The sequence below is a fragment of the Musa acuminata genome, chromosome BXJ3-4 (genome assembly GCF_036884655.1).
Source record: "Musa acuminata AAA Group cultivar baxijiao chromosome BXJ3-4, Cavendish_Baxijiao_AAA, whole genome shotgun sequence".
Lineage (NCBI taxonomy): Eukaryota > Viridiplantae > Streptophyta > Magnoliopsida > Zingiberales > Musaceae > Musa > Musa acuminata.
In genome coordinates, this window is record NC_088352.1 from 11,936,369 (window position 1) to 11,952,412 (window position 16,044).

Consider the following 16,044-nt stretch of genomic DNA (forward strand, 5'->3'; position numbering starts at 1 on the left):
TTCTCACTTCTGATCCATTGGCATGACGTCTGCAGTGGGTTCGGTAACTGCATAGAGTACGAACATCGCAAGAACCAATAGATGTGGGCAGCAAAAGAATGATTCCGTGTGATGGTCCCAAGTCCCTGATTCGGTCGGTGTCAGGCCTCTGGTCGTGCTTTCTCCTACTCCTTCAGTGTGCGTGCTTGCCCCTTCAGTATCGAACACCAGCAAAGCCATCCGAGAGTGTGGTGGGATGAGTGACCACTTATCGTGGCTTTTGATGTATGAACTGATGAATCGTTACATCACATCAAAGTTTGTGGCACGTACAGTAATTAGCATATCGTATGCATGTGAAGTCAAATGAACAGTCAAATATATTGAAAACTAGTACTTTTTTTTTCTCTCTCTTTTATTTTATTTTATTTTATTTTATATAAGAAAATTAGGGAATTTTTTTTTAATAATCATCCCTTAAGGAGGCCCATCACAAGGCCCGCAAAGCCCAATTGGCACGCTGCACCAAGGCCCAAATCTACTCGAGCGTTTCCAGATCTATGCCACACCCGCACATCGAATCCAGGGGCTTGTTGAACCGGCCAACCGTCGATCGCCACGTCATCTCCCCGACCCCATTCCCGCCACACCTTAAGCTCTAAAACGGTGGACCTCACGGCGTTCATGTCCTACACAACGCCGCGATGGCCTGTGAGACTCGCACGGTTAAGTACACACCACCACCACTTCATTATTATATAGAGACGATATAAGCTGACTTCCATTGCCTTCCTCGCTTGGCGTCGCGCCCCCTGTGACCGTTCCCTCCCCGTTGTTGCGGTTTTGCGACTCCGCCGCCGGCAGCTCGCCTTCATGAACCGGAGCAGCAACCAGAATCCCCATCCTAAGCTAAAGACCCAGCCGCGGGCTCTCTTCTCCTGCGGCATCTTCGGCAACTGCACACAGTCCGTTCTCAGCCCCACCACCCCTCCCCCTTCCTCCACCACCTTCCTAGCCTCCGCGTCGCCGCCACCTGCGGCTACTACTCCTCCGCCCTCAGCCTCGACGCCGCCGCCCCCTCCTCAGCAGTCCGTCGCCTCCGACCCGCCGCGGCCGGCCCAACCCGGACGCCCTCCTCCTTCCTCCTCGTCCTCGTCGTCCTCCTCCTCGTCTACTTCCCAGAGCTTCACCCAGTGGAGATTCCCCTTGCACCACCACGATCAGCAGCAACTACCGCCTGACACGGAGCGTCCACCGCCGGCCCTCGACACGTGTGCCGCTGCCTCCTTCAACCTCGCTGAGGTATTTCATGCCGCCGAGCTCCAGTTCGCCACCGGCGTCAGCCTCCCGGCCCTGCGTCTGCTAGAGAGATCCCTCGCCCCGGGCACCGCTCCCTCGCCGGTACCCTGCCCTCCGAAGGTGATGGCCGGAGTGGTTGCCGCCCTGCGGGTCCCGGCATCGGCCCGACCGGCGGCCAAGGTGCTCCTCGCGCTGCTACTCGCGGACCACAACCGGCGGACCGCGGTGGAGACCGGAGCCGCGTCGGCTGCGATTGAGGCGGTAGTGGCGTCGGGGCCAGCGGGGGCGACGGCGGAGCGGGCGCTAGCTGCGCTGGAGCTGCTGTGCAGGGTCGCGGAGGGGGCGGCCGAGGTACGGGCGCACTCTGCGACATCGGCGGCGCTGGCGGGGGCGGTGGAGGGGATGGCGGGCAGGGGGAGGGAGTGCGCCATCGGGGTGATGGCGGCGATCTACGGAGGGCCAGCCGCGGGGTCAGCACCGCCGGAGGTGGGGAGGGCGGTGGTGGTTGCGATGCAGGGGGAGTGCAGCTCGCGGGGAAGGCGGAAGGGGGCACAGCTGCTGCGGGCGATGCAGGAGTGCGGGCGGCTGGAACTCCCCACCGACGGGTGCTGACGGCATACCGTGAATGTCACAGAGAGGGCGAGGGAGACTGGGAGAGATGGGGCGGCAGAGAGCAGTGGCGGACGTACGTGCGTGAGAGGGACGTGACGGGGAGAATGGTTGTCCATGAGCGTGTCAGAAGAAAGAGAGAGAGAGAGAGAGAGAGAGAGATCGTGCTGTTCATTTGTGGGTACTGGTTGTGATGGACCTGCTGCGATCCAATGACAGATCAAGTCACAGTACTTCCATCCATCCTCGGATTCTTGATGTAGTAGTAAATAATTGACATCATGATCGTATTCGACTGATTCCTGCTAGACTAATACAAATCGAGACTGTGTTACGAGTCGAATCCATTCCCCAACTCTCCCTCCCAAGGAAACCAGCAGCAGTTGCTTCATCAAAGCAAGAGAAGAGATGAGGAGGGACCATTGTCTGTCTTATCACGACTACTCCCGTGAGTGCAGGCAGATTCACATGCACGGCTGATGAATGTGGACCCAAATGAGAGCAGATTAGATTTAAATCTGCGATGATAATTGTCAGTATAAAAACAATTAATTGAATAGGTCATTACCTATTCATTTTAACAAACATCTTAAAGTAACACCAAAGGATGATCACAATTTTAGAAACCACAGTGGGAGGAAAACACTACAGAAGAAATCGTGATACCACAACCCTTAAAAACATATGGTCACGAGAACAAGTTCTGTCAAAACCGGCAAGGAAAAGCCATTAGGAATTAAAAATCTATATGAAAAAAGCAAACCAAATTTTCCTCCTCGCAATGCCACATTGTCACTCTGACGAGGGGTAGGAGATTAGAACCATCCTATCAAAATACATGTACATCAGCCAAGACCTCAAAACCAGTTCCAGTGATCCCAATTCTCAAGGAAAATAAAGGGAAACAAAGTGTATCAAAGATTTGCAGCAGCTTTAAAAAGAAAGGATTGATTCTGCTAGATTAGATGTCATAATTCCCACGATGTCACACGATAAGCTTCCCATTTAATAATTTTTTTTTTATTGAACTTTAAAATCCCCTTGAAAGGAAACAAGTGCAAAAGGAAATCCCAAAATCACAAACATTGAACTTAAACCCACTAGAAATAGATCCCACCAAAGCTGCCAAGGAGAAATAAAAACCAAATCTTGGTAGCCAACAACAACACTAGTAAATATGACAACAGCTTTAAGCAAGAACAACCTAAATGAACAGCATAACTATAACTTCCTACTATCACAGTTGTATGTCATTTTAAAGAGACAAGATTCATCAACCAAACCTCAGATGGCCTCTGTGATCTGGCTCTCGCTAGTGTTGCTTCCGCCACCAGCTCCCCCTGTTCTCTGCAACGACACAGTCTGCCCTACAAATAAGAGTTACCATAAGCCGTAGCCAAGCAGCAGAAACTCAAAGTGAAGATGGTAAGCGGCTTCTCGCACACAATTCTGAAATTAGCATGACTTGCGCACCACATAATTCACTTCTGATAAGCACAAAGATCACAATTCGTGAATAAAAGTGGACATGGTGAACCATTCAGTAATAGCTTATTACAGTGTGGGTCTACACAATGTAGTAGATAAGGTCGATGAAGCTGAAGAGGAGCAGTCCATTTATGAACCTGTCCGTGATGAACCAAACAGAGAGATTGGAAGATTTTTGTGAAGATCATTTGACTGCACCAGGAAAATCATTTTTTTATGCAGCAAACGTGTCCATAGGTCTTTTCGGGATCATATCCTATGTCAGTGCAACTCCAACAAATTGTATAGAAGTATCCATCTATGATTCAATTATTTCAAGGAGTTGGCTGACCGTGGCTATATTCACGAGACCCTTGGATAGCTGGAAAGTATCTGGGAGAGTCCACTGGTACTCAAGAGACTAACCCCCCTGGTCCAGCAATAAAAGTGTTGTTTTGAAAGTCAATAGAGATAAAATATGGATTCGGAACTATGCCAATGAACCTATCTATCAATTGCATCAACCTATCTATATCAACGGTAAAACAAGTTGATAGAGATTTAGGATTACCAATTACCCTCAAGACCATGACACGTCTGATCATTCATGGATCGAACACCGCTGCCACCTCTGGATGAAGATAGCAATAAGCCTCATTCACATCATAGATGTCTCGATCAACATCACACCCGCAGAACCTTAATTTGAATTACCAAACATCTCAAGAGAAATTCATACATGCCATTTGTCATGAAGGAAATGGTGAGAATAAAAACTGCTTTCAGCACAAGCCAAAGACAATCTGACAATTTAAAACTCCAGGTGCATAAAAGAAACAGAGATAAATGGATTGCTCAGAAACATATTGCAATTATGCAATGAAGTCATAGCCAGTATACTTGGAAGACAGCCACATTTTATAGATCTTCAGGTAAAATGCTTTGCATCCCACATTTATATCTTCACTTACCATGCATGAAACATCCACAGCCAAGTTAACATAATAGCAAGACCTTGCAACCCCAGTGATTCTATGAAATAACCTATTGTATGAATTAAATATCTTTAAGAATACAAGATCTAACGTAGGACTTAGAATAACATAGGTACAAAACAACAGTGCTGACTAAGACTTGATATTACAAGTGATTTCTTAATGGAAACCATCTTAAGAATAGGCATAGTTATTCATTCAAGGTGGTGCCACCTTGGAAGATGAATTTATGGATTTTTAGCTCGGTGTCATGAATTTGCAGGTGTCACCTGCTTTATGCCACAGCACAAAACGGCATACAGGTGCAAACAATAGAGTTCACTTAAACAGCTCAGCTCATGTGAACCATTTCATTGGTTTTTCAATTAAATAACATTTCATTTCATTTCCACTGAAGCACAAGCTCGAGTTGCCAGGTTTATGTCCTTAAAAATCTTACTGTTGCACACAAGTTTCTTGTCTTGTACAAACTTTCAATTAATTAAGAAACAATGACAAGTGTGTCGCAACAGCTACAGAGCTGGTCTACAAGTAACTACTCAGCGCTGGCTTAAGGACACTAAAAATTTTACAGATTTTCGGGATAAGATGCAGACCTCAGGTTCATACGATACTCTCCAGCAACAAACATTTTAAGCATTTGTGCATCAGATCCTAAATTTATAAAATTGTTCTTCAAAGAGACTACAGCAATCTTCTCTGCTCCAAAGTTCAAAGACTTCATTCATGATGCAAAGAAGCTAAGGCATCTTAAACAGAGAATTTTTGTGGCATCAATAACTACAGTTCATTTTTTTAATACGTTTCATAGACAAATAACAAAGACTCCTTGGACAGCCTAAGGTTCAGTTATCGTGGATTAACCCCACAGATTTGATGGCCCTTAAACTCCTAGGCTAAACCAGGATGTTTAGAAAGAAGTGGAATAGATGACATTCTTTAAGCATGCATCTCTGGTTGTGCAAAATATTTCCTATATTTAGCAAATTTCTTATACCCAAAAATCCACTGGATTCTCAAGGTAAGTTCCAGGGTCCATAATCAAATAAATAACCTGCAGAAAAGAAGTGCTCCCAAAAGGATAGTACATCATTCAGAGAATGGGCACCGTGCATATCATGCCTTGCTTAAAGGAAGCTAGGATCTGCTGATATACAGATTCTTCAATGGGTTCAAATCGGTATCTAGCATGAAAAATATCACCTTCCTAATTCCCCGATATGTTGTGAATAAACAGATAGTCCGAATGAGAGGAAACACGGAAAGTCAATGTTTCCTCAAAGCGAGACAACAATTGTAGACCTGGGCTTGAAAAGTCTACTACAACCATCAAGTTTTAAAATAAGTATTCTGATTACTGAAAAAAAAAGACAAGCTAAGAAAAAGAAAGAAATGTAATGTTGCAATAATGTGAGACTTGGAATCTAGTTAACCAGCTATGATATAAAGAAAAGTCTGTATCCATATGATAAAAAGTAAAAAAAAAAATTGATCACCTTGGCATATACATACATGAGCACATGTGCCTTCGATATTCCTATCATTTTGATGTTTTAGCTCCAAAGGAATCCAACTTATATACCATGTGAAACAACATATGAACCTCTGATCTTCCACATTGTAAAGTCAAGGTGGAGGAATACAACAACAAGATTTTGTTTTGCCAATCAAACATCATATCGATAAAAATATTTGAACTAAAACAAGAACATGTCAAGACACTACAATGATAAAAAATCTGTATCCATAGTAATTTCTAAGTGAAATGGCAAAAGACATCAAACATAACCTGTCAAACTGCAAAGTTGTGTATCAGCAACAATATGTGGTCTATGACTGCTACATAGCATGTATTTCAAGCAGGGGTCTCCTTGTAGCAACGATTTGTCATTCGATTTTTTCCTTTATAGTTTCTCCGACGGTCGTCATTTGCTTGGTAAGCATTGGTTTGATACTTCGGTCTTGTATGTCTCGGTCCCCAGTGACCTCCTTCGTCCCTTGTCCTTCCATTTCTTCTACCTGGTTCAAAATTCCTATTCGTGATCTCCCAGGTTTCCCACGGGATACTCATCCTATCATTATAACCCACATAATTATCCCTTCCACGACCCCTCCACTGATCATCCTGAGTAGCATGCTGATCCCAACCCCGACCAACGCAATTCCATGAGTTGCCAACTACACCCTTTCCCTGCTGGTTCCAGGAATTAGGTTCCGGCACGTCACCCCATCCCGTGGGCCGCACCTCCTGTGCAAGATAAACATCCCAGTTCGCAGTCGGAAGACGACCACCGCTGTTATCCGTTGCCGAAGGAAGCTTATTGATGCGGCCGTCGACTAAATCAGCGGAATCCGCCGGCTTCATCTCCAAGTCCGCGATCAGTTCGGGGTCGATCACGGCGTCGTGGTCGACCTCGTCGATAAACATATCCGGATCAGGCAAGGGGATGTCACAGGGGCGGCCGTGGTACTCCGCCCAGAGCCTGGTCTTCGAGTTCTGGAAAGCCTCCAAGGCCGCCGAATCGTCCCATCGGAAGACGCCCTCGTGGCGACTAACGGACATGCATCTCCGGATCATGGAGATCCTCTCCCATGGCATGCCACAGACGTCGCTGAGGTATATCTTCTCCCACAGGGGGACGGAGTGTGGAGGGCAGCCCCATCCGCCCCAAGGCTGTGGGGGCGGATCCGGCTGCGTCCATGGGATGTTGCGCGGTCGACCCCAGGCATCGTCTCCATGACGCGAATCCTCTCTCCAAGATCGCCTCGGGTCGCCCATCTCGCCAGCGTTCGGGGTTGAGCCAACTCTTCCACCAAGTTTGAACGCCAAATAGGATCGACTGTTCACCCATCGGCATATTCCCAAATCGGAAGGACAATACGAGCTCGAGAATGAGCCCTAATTACCTGATCGATCAATTATTTAGCCATCGCAATGACCAAATCGGAAAGAGGATACGAGATCCAGCCCTAAGTACCTAATCGATCGACATTTCAAATCCAACGAGGGATTTTATCCAGGGACACACTCGCCGACTTGGACGGGATCCCGTCCTTAGTGCCTTGTACGGGACTTCCCGATGCTCGAATCACGACCGTCACCGAGATGACCTACGTCTGTGAACGGCTCCTGGTCGGTACCACCGTTGGAGGTGGGTTTTTTCTACGAGACCTGTATCCATTGAAGCATTGCAATTTGGGCGGAATCATTTGTTTTACTTATAATGGAAGGTGAAATCTTTCCTATTATTTACACAAGTGAAATTAATGGTGAAATATCACATTGTAATAGCATTTTCTTTTATGTCTTGTTCTTACACGATTAATGTGGAACCTCGGGATAATGTGATATATGCAGCATACAAATTCATCGTATAGAATTGAAGTGGAATGTAAAGAAAGAAAGATAGGAAGACCGTTTGATTATTATTATTTATGATTGATTAATCTTCAAAGAAAATCATTCTATTAATATTAACATGTCTATTCATCAATCCCACTAATACTGACATGTTTGTTTATCGACAAGGCTCGTCTTTATAGCATTATACAACATATAAAACATACTACCATCATAGCATTATACTACCATATACTACCATCATAAATCTACATAAATCAACATGATATGATTTATAGCATTATACAACATATATAATATAAAATATCATCATAAATTTATCATGAAACCTAACTAGTAATATATCAGTATACCAAAAATAACATATATATCCCGAACTTATATAAAGATGCCAAGTCATGCATCAACAACATATGAATCCCTACCTACCATTTTTCTTTCCTTCTTTTCCTTTCCTTTCCTTTCCTTTCTTTTTTCTTTGTCTTTGTCTACTTGGCCATGAGAACACCACTGCTTAAAATTGATGGTAATCGAAGGCAACATCATAATGAGAACGGTGGAGAGATGTATTTTTCTTTTTGACATTCAAAAATGTACTTTTTGCAAATTACATATTACATGTAAGATGACCCTAATTTTGGGTCAAAATGCTCTTTACGTATACAAATGTCAAAGGATCATAATGATATACAGCTCTTATCGGCAGCATAAACTGCAATGTACCACTTTGTCATGACTGTCGGTACAGATCTACTTTTGCTTCGGTTTAAACTCGATCCTCGACAAGCCCACACTTGCTTGTTGATCTAGCACTTTTGGAGGTTGATCTTGTAAGTGCTTCTGTGGAATGCCTGCTTGCTGATCGTGGGTTTTGAACTATAATCAGTACTGGCTTGAAGAAATGTTCATTGGTCGAACTAGGAAAAGAAGTTTGCTGCAAAATGACCGAGTCGAACTTCCATTACTGTGAGTTATGTGTATGTGCCCGAGTGATTTGGGAGAAGGAAAGGACAAAAAAAAGAGGTGAAATTATGAAAAAGAGTTGCTTTAACATTATACGAGAAAATAATGCAAACTTAACAAATTGTTTTCCCACTTACCACACCAACATGGCATTCTTGAGAAACCAAATCATTAAAGTCAGCACCATCCATTTCCTGAAATGTTTATCATTTAGTACAAAGGGTTAAACTGATCGTATTCCAACTTATACTGCTCAAGAAATTGAGGAAATGACATACTAAATACAATGGTTTTGAATGCTAGAGAAATTAGACTGATGAAATAAACAAATAAATTTTCTGCATACAAGCCAAATTCAAGATGACGAGTTAAAATTTGGTTTGAAAAAAGTAGCAGTAAAGATTGAGTATGTCTATAGTGTGTTATAATATACCTCACAAATAATTGGCATTAACTTTACATGAATACTAAAAGAACAAATATATAATTTTGTACCAGTTGCTATGGTGCATTACCTGCTTAATCTTCACTAACAGAGATCTTAAAAGCATTGACTTCTCAGTATAGTAACAAGCCAGCATTAGAGGGGTGAGCAACATTTGTAATAAGGTAAAGCTCTTTCCTCGACAACTAATCCTCATGCCTCTTAATTATATGCAGAGTAATTTTAGAAATCAAACATGGAAGTCACTGAACATAATATAGACCCAATAAAAAACAATTCAGATGCTTGAACAATATCCTTTTGTTTCCTAATAAATGATATAGAGGCAACTCAACTATCTCAGCTAGTTCACTGAGTGCCCGATAGAGTCTACTCACTGTCTGTTAGTTTAGGAACCTTCATACATGTTACCAGTAGGTTTATGGCAATAAGGTGGAAACCACAGAAACAGAAAAATATGCCCTTCCTTTCACTTCTAGCTTGCAATACACCGGTACTTTCTCATCCTACTTCTTGTTCTGTAACCCAAAAATAGAATTTAGTTGAAACTTTCCACCTATGGTCAAACAGTCTTAATATGTTAGATACATCTTCAAACTTCTCTACAGAATCTGATGGAAATGAACCTATTATTGTTCAATATAAAGGCTCTTCTTTGTTGTTCATAGAAACATGATACATCATACGTTATGCATTTTGAAAAAGAAAAATGCATAGCCAAAGATATATGATGGTTACAAAATTGAACAACTAAATACAATGAACCAATCAGATTTACTGTATATTACAGATCCAAGAAGAGGAACATACTATGCTATATACAGGAGGCACTATCATCTCCATTTTGGACTTCAAGGCAGGCATCACAGAGAAATGTAGTGAAACTTCCTGTGTTCTAAAAGTCCACCTGGAAAGAAAGTAAAAGCAAATTCACTCCACATGTAACTATAACAAAGTAGTCTACCATGATCAAATGCATGTTAGACAGTCTGATATGTTGAACCTAAATATCTAGCAGGATGCAAATTAAACATGTGTATCTGCTTTCAACCTACCCAATGTACAGGAAGATGCAAAATTGTGCCCATTCCCGTACCAACAAACGAAACCAATAATTATCCAGTGTCTCATCAACATTCAAATAGATCTGAAGGATGAGGTATATGTTTGTCATAAAATTCCAATAATTATATCAGTAGATAAATAGTCGGAATTGATAACTTCAATGGTCATACCATAGCTTCTACCACAGCTACAAATTGCATTGCACCTTGAAATTTCCTGATGGAAGCAGATGCAATCAAAAGAATTAATAAAAAATACAAATTTTTTGTTTTATAGATATCAGAAAGACAAGGGTGTAAGACATACTTCAACATTGTGTACTTTGTACGCAATGCATTGTGCATTGCATGAGTATCTTCATTCTCTATAAAGCTCAACTGTTCGTGCAGAACTGACAGATTTTGAGAGGTATGGCGGAAGATTATGTAGAATGACAACGAGTAGTTCAGCAGAAGGAATACCTGGTATTGCAATCAGCTTTGGTAAACTTTTCAATACATATTTAAATCAACTCTTACAATTACCAAAATGCACTTGCAAAAGAAGTTCCTATCACAAATTAATTGTTGAATGCCGTAGCTTGAATTCTTATCTGATCCTCAATGATGAGATATTTCAATCTACTAGCTTAGAACGGTGGGCTCTTTTATAGGGATGTGGTTTACATCGAGGAGACTTACCGTGAAATAAGGCACAGCAGCTCTATAACCAACAAGGGTCAGGTAGAGTATGCAGCTCAATGCAGCTGTCATACGTCGTTCACGTACTGAAAGACGCTCATAGATGATGCAGTAACCATGAGATATGAGCATAAATGACACAAATGAGGCAGTTTGAAAGAGTATTCCAGTTACATACACCCCAAAGGACATCCACAGTGAGCATATCTGAAGATTTATGCAAGAATACCTGCACAAAACACCCAAACATTTATACTTTTATGGGAGGACATGAATGACATAAATTCAAAACTTGTCCTGATTTTCTCAATTGTAGATGTCATAATAGGAAAGTGACTAATTATAACATAAACTGGAAAGAATCACAGAATCATCAGCATGGTAGCTCAATCAGAAGTGGTGTCACAACAAAATTGCAGAACAAGTTTAAGTTACCTTCCCAACCATGTAAATTTCATCAAGCAACCTCTCTTATTCAGTTCATCAGAAAGGGCAGTATCAGGTAAATAGACAGTTGCTCAATTCCAAACCTCTAATGCATAATATAGTGATAAATTATTAAGCATGCACATATGCTTAATCAGAACAAAACTGGATCAAGGTTAAGGCCCAATGTAAATCTTTATTGGTCGATGTTCTCAGCAATGACCAAGATGATTTAGTTAAGAATGCACATGTTCCAGAGTAATTCTATATATGTTCGTTTCAATGCACTCTTTCTTACCAGAATATATAATACGGCAGACATCTAATTGCATATTCCATCGGATGCTACACGAAAATTGAATCTGTGCATAAGATGGTGAATCTATACATGGATGACATTCAAACTCTTCTCTAATGATTCGATAAAAAAACACAATGAACTCAAACTAAATGCATTCAGATTAAATGGGACATGGATAAATATACCTGGAAGTCAGAGTACAGAAGAAACAAGGTTATATTCATCAAATTGTAACATCTTAGATAATGGTCATTTCACATAGACCTGTGAGACCATCTTAATTAGCTTTGATATAGTCTAAGCACTAATTCAACATAGACGTATAATTATCTTGGGATGTTGAGGATATCCTACAACTTTGGGAATAGTCACCACACGCATCAAAGAAGCAAAAAGAATAACATCACAAATCTTAGATATAAGATGAATATATAAAGAACACAGGAGGGTAGACAGATTGCATTGATCATCATAGAATAATCTTTCTTGAGGTGCTCACCAGAATGAAGATGAAAGCGCCAGTTGCAAAGTCTTAGTAAGCGGAATTGAAGCCAACATCCACTGCAGATTGCTCGTCTGCTCCAACAGAAATCATGCATAACAGCATAAATTAGAACAAACAGGGGCAGCCTTTACCATCACATAACACAAATACATTTTTTTTTCTCCTATAAATCCCTATATATTATATAAAATAGCAATTCATTTTTAATTTTTTTGCTATGAGTACATACAATTGCAAATTACTCAAACAAAATCTTCATGTCAAACATGATACCACTAAGATGCATTTTCCTCGCAGTCTATCATGGAATTCATACAATTGCAAGTTCACACATCCTCTTACAAATGAAATTAAAGTCCTTCTGCTGCCAAGCAAACAAAGCTCGGACGAGATGAACCGACGGCTAATTAAAAGGGTAGAAGGGGAAAAGGACGCATCAGTAGGTGCTCGACACCATCGAGAGCAACCACGAAGCGCTCAAGCCGGAAGCTTTTCGGTCAAAGAACAAGATAGGGAAGGCAACGGACCTGGGGAAAACGGTTCCTCCAGGTGTTAATGGTCCAGGCGAAGGCGGAGATGGCCCAGATCGCCAGGAACGCGAGGTAGAGCGAAGGGAGCGGCCGGTACGAGTCGTCCAAGGCCGATGACCCGAACAAGAAGCGCGCATTGGGCGGAGGAGGAAGCGAGGGATCCCCCATCACCGGCGCAAAGACTGAGCTTTTGGGACAGGAGAACACGGAGCGGCTCCTCTCCCTCCTCTATTTCGCAAGTCTCGAGCTTTGGCGATGGAGTCGTCATACGATGGGGGGTGAGACGACGACGCAACGTTATATAAATACCGCGGGACGCCTCCGTATCGCCGAACCGTTATATTCTCGTCCGAAACGTTATGGCCGCGGGTTTGGTGGGTGGATCAAGTAACGGTAGAAAAGCCAATCTATTTCCTTAAATTACAACATAAATTGCACTAATAAAAAATATTCCTCACCGGTAACACTAATCACTCATATAATACTAACTAAACCATCTCTTAGACGTTAATCAACATGTCTCTCTCCATTGATATGCAAAGCACATTTATCAGGGTAGAGAGAGAGAGAGAGAGAGAGAGAGAAGATGAGTTGCTTGATGTGATTGATACTGGGGAAGAAGAGCATGCATCTCTGTGACTGCTACCATGGAGTGGAAGAGTGTGGGGTCAAAAAAACAAAACAAAACTTGATCTCTTAATCAAATGGCTAACTGATGTCAGCATGTAAGATTTCCAAGTTAAGCTGCCTACTTACTCCAATCTAACGAGAGAATTTGGATGGAACAGTTGCTTGGGTCTGAGATTTAGGTTGGAAACTATAGGTAGGCATTAGGTGAACCAATTCCTCGATACATACCACGTATTGCCCCATAAATAAATAAATAAAAAAAAAAGGATCTTTTTTATATCGAGTTCCAAAATAACATATATGTCCTTGCTAAATATTAAAAGCCCAGCGGTGGTAGGTATAATAATTGAGATTTACTATTCCATTTACTGGACATGTTTTCATTGATGAAGTCTGATGTATCATCGGCTAATCATCGTGCTGGCACTTGACTGCACTTTTGTCTTTCTAAAATTGAAATCTCAAGTCTGGGGGAAAACTGCTATAGGATGGATGTTCCGAGCTTATATTTTCTGCCGGTTATGAGAAAACAAAAAAGCAGTAAGTTAGCGATTACTGCATACTCGTTATGTTTCAAATCTATCAAACTTGATCTAATAACTGTGTACTAACTAACTATGTAACAAACGTTTTCAGGAGATGGATGATACCGAGTCCATGCCTCTCTGACCGCACACTATTAATAGGATGAATCTTGCTGAAGATTTCCTTGTCCCTGAAAATTTTCCCATGCCATATTTACTGGAATAGTGAGAATAACCTCCCCTCTAACAGTGCTCACCAATTAACGTCTCCCTTTCCGAGGGCTGGAAGAATCCACCTGTGTTCTGATGCACGGACAAAACACATGAACATAATTCAAGGTGTCTAGCACCATACATAGGCTGCTTACTGGCAGGACATTTATTTCAATAGATCAAGGAAGACTTCAAGACAAAGAAGCTTATTATTATTATTATTTATTTCCTCCTCAAAATACGACCACTGATGCATAATGCAAATACTCTAGAATCAGAGAAAATTGCTCACCACACTGTCAAATAAAAATAATTAATAAAACACCAATCTGGAACAATATTCAAACATACACTGCACCATTAAAGAATACGCATATGAAGCTCCTTCGCTGGCTCCGACCGAGGTGAACCGACTAGTTTTCACTCCACTCGTAAATTGACACCGACGGTACCTGGTCAACAGCCAGAATCAACTTTATGCCTCGCTTTACCTTATGGGGCTTAGCAGATTACAAAGAAGCTACAGCAAACAGCATCACTTGGACTGATGGTAAATACTCCAAGACACCTGATGATCAGCAGTGTTGGTTTCTAGATGTAGCGAGTAGACCCAATTTCTAGCAAGGGTCACCATCAAGGAATAAAAGGGCAACGACAGGGATCATACAACTTGATCCAAAGTTTAAACTTTATATATCTTGCACCTCAGAAAAAAAAAAAAAAAAGTGGGGGTGGGGAGCGGGTGAGGTCAAGATTCTACATCATGATAAATAAAAACTCAATTATTTTGTTCCAAGTTAAATGGGCAATACCGAAGTTCATATGGATCAAGATATCCATAATGCAGGTAAATTCATATTCAGAATAATTTAATTTATTATTTTTTATATAATAAAAAATCATACTAACAAAATTATGTCTTGCAACGTATTATATAAATCCGACAATTCAATATCGATATGCTCTCGGAACGCAGAATGATTTACTAATGACACTATGAAATGTTATATATCGGCTCTTGCCAAACACTACTGATGCAACCGATGCTCTTATGGAGGGTCGATTATTTCGAGAAACAATTGGTTCATTCTCCGATATTGTAGCTATATCGTGTTGTTACACTATGGATCTTGGTGAGGAAAAGTTACACATATTGATTATCAATTATATTTAATGTTAATTATTTGTTATGCTAATAAAATCTTATTTATATCTTTTTGCAATCGAGTGGTGGCTACAATTTGGAGGGGATGCACCACATTTAAGGAAGGTTGTCGTTCTTGTACTTTCGTAGACAACAACATCTAATGGTTGCGAACGTAATTGGTCAATGTTTGTATTGATTCACACGAAGGTCCGCAATAAACTCTCCTACAGACGGTTAGAGAAACTAGTATATATCCATTATAACAGACGGCTAAGATTACGATGTGCTGAGTTGGATAAGGAGGAGCCAAAGGAACCAGATATTGATCTCATTGACCTCCAATTCTACAACAAAGATTCAGAGCCAATGTTAGATTGGGTTGAAACAGTAGAGAACTAAGAGGATCCTCTACTTGATGAGGCGGGAGGTCCTCAACGTCCTTCACATTTTATCACCGAGGCAATAGAAGAAGAAGAAGCACAACCCCAATAGGTGAAAAATCCCTCTTGATCATTACGTGGAAGGAGTCAAATAACATCAAGTCAAATTGCTCGAGGAACTACAAACACCCAACGGTAACAGTAGTTCGTCCAACGTGCAAAGGCAAAGGGGAAGGCAGTAGCATCGGTTGCATCATTGGAAAGAATCGATTCGGGCGACGAGACACCTTCACAATCACATTCATCAACTCACTCGGTCCAGAGACATGACAGTAACACGGACAGTAGTGTCTCGACGGATGATGGTGATGATGCTAGGCAGTCGTTGGTCTCGTTTACACAACTTGAGGATGGTGCATGGACTGATGAGCAATATTTTACACATGCCACCCAAGATTTAGATCATGGAACACGACAAGGTACTAGTCAAGTTTATGCGCGGAAGGGGAAGAGGAAGGGAAAGAC

The 16,044-nt window shown here is 41.7% G+C and overlaps 4 protein-coding genes across 9 annotated transcripts in view; 1 reads left to right on the plus strand and 3 right to left on the minus strand.

Moving 5' to 3' along the window:
• Window positions 1-708: 708 nt before the first annotated feature.
• LOC135635644 (vegetative cell wall protein gp1-like) lies at window positions 709-2,186 on the plus strand. Its single transcript, XM_065146871.1, has one exon. The coding sequence runs from the start codon at window positions 853-855 to the stop codon at window positions 1,888-1,890; it is 1,038 nt and encodes a 345-aa protein (XP_065002943.1). The 5' UTR covers window positions 709-852; the 3' UTR covers window positions 1,891-2,186.
• A 1,118-nt stretch (window positions 2,187-3,304) lies between these two features.
• LOC135635645 (uncharacterized) lies at window positions 3,305-7,334 on the minus strand. Of its 4 annotated transcripts, XM_065146876.1 has the most exons (3): window positions 6,139-7,334; window positions 3,933-4,053; window positions 3,305-3,784 (listed from the first exon to the last, which is right to left on the minus strand). In XM_065146876.1, the coding sequence occupies exon 1, from the start codon at window positions 7,126-7,128 to the stop codon at window positions 6,205-6,207; it is 924 nt and encodes a 307-aa protein (XP_065002948.1). In that variant the 5' UTR covers window positions 7,129-7,334; the 3' UTR covers window positions 3,305-3,784; window positions 3,933-4,053; window positions 6,139-6,204. The 4 variants fall into 4 exon arrangements, with proteins under 4 accessions (XP_065002948.1, XP_065002947.1, XP_065002946.1 ...); XM_065146875.1 differs by having other exon boundaries at window positions 3,305-4,053; XM_065146874.1 differs by having other exon boundaries at window positions 3,933-7,334.
• A 921-nt stretch (window positions 7,335-8,255) lies between these two features.
• Window positions 8,256-12,883, minus strand: LOC103981503 (uncharacterized). 2 transcript variants are annotated; one of them, XM_009398251.3, is made up of 9 exons: window positions 12,623-12,883; window positions 12,090-12,166; window positions 10,864-11,092; window positions 10,490-10,644; window positions 10,354-10,399; window positions 10,174-10,265; window positions 9,929-10,025; window positions 8,811-8,867; window positions 8,256-8,644 (listed from the first exon to the last, which is right to left on the minus strand). In XM_009398251.3, exons 1-9 carry the CDS (start codon window positions 12,791-12,793, stop codon window positions 8,477-8,479), a joined length of 1,092 nt encoding a protein of 363 aa, XP_009396526.2. In that variant the 5' UTR covers window positions 12,794-12,883; the 3' UTR covers window positions 8,256-8,476. The 2 variants fall into 2 exon arrangements, with proteins under 2 accessions (XP_009396526.2, XP_065002939.1); XM_065146867.1 differs by having other exon boundaries at window positions 8,538-8,674.
• A 1,299-nt stretch (window positions 12,884-14,182) lies between these two features.
• LOC135635640 (two pore calcium channel protein 1-like) overlaps window positions 14,183-16,044 on the minus strand; it is a 29,699-nt gene continuing 27,837 nt past the window's right edge. For both annotated transcript variants that reach the window (XM_065146863.1, XM_065146862.1), the window contains one exon: window positions 14,183-14,444. The gene's annotated coding sequence lies outside the window, so the exon portion shown is untranslated. The remainder of the gene's footprint in view (window positions 14,445-16,044) is intronic.

Coding starts and splice junctions, on each gene's coding strand:
- LOC135635644 (XM_065146871.1), top strand. CDS start 853: ATGAACCGGAGCAGCAACCAGAATCCCCATCCTAAGCTAAAGACCCAG.
- LOC135635645 (XM_065146876.1), bottom strand. CDS start 7,128: ATGGGCGACCCGAGGCGATCTTGGAGAGAGGATTCGCGTCATGGAGAC.
- LOC103981503 (XM_009398251.3), bottom strand. CDS start 12,793: ATGGGGGATCCCTCGCTTCCTCCTCCGCCCAATGCGCGCTTCTTGTTC. Junction 12,167..12,622: donor GGAGGAACCGTTTTCCCCAG/GTCCGTTGCCTT, acceptor CTGTTGGAGCAG/ACGAGCAATCTGCAGTGGAT. Junction 10,645..10,863: donor CTGCTGTGCCTTATTTCACG/GTAAGTCTCCTC, acceptor TTGCAATACCAG/GTATTCCTTCTGCTGAACTA.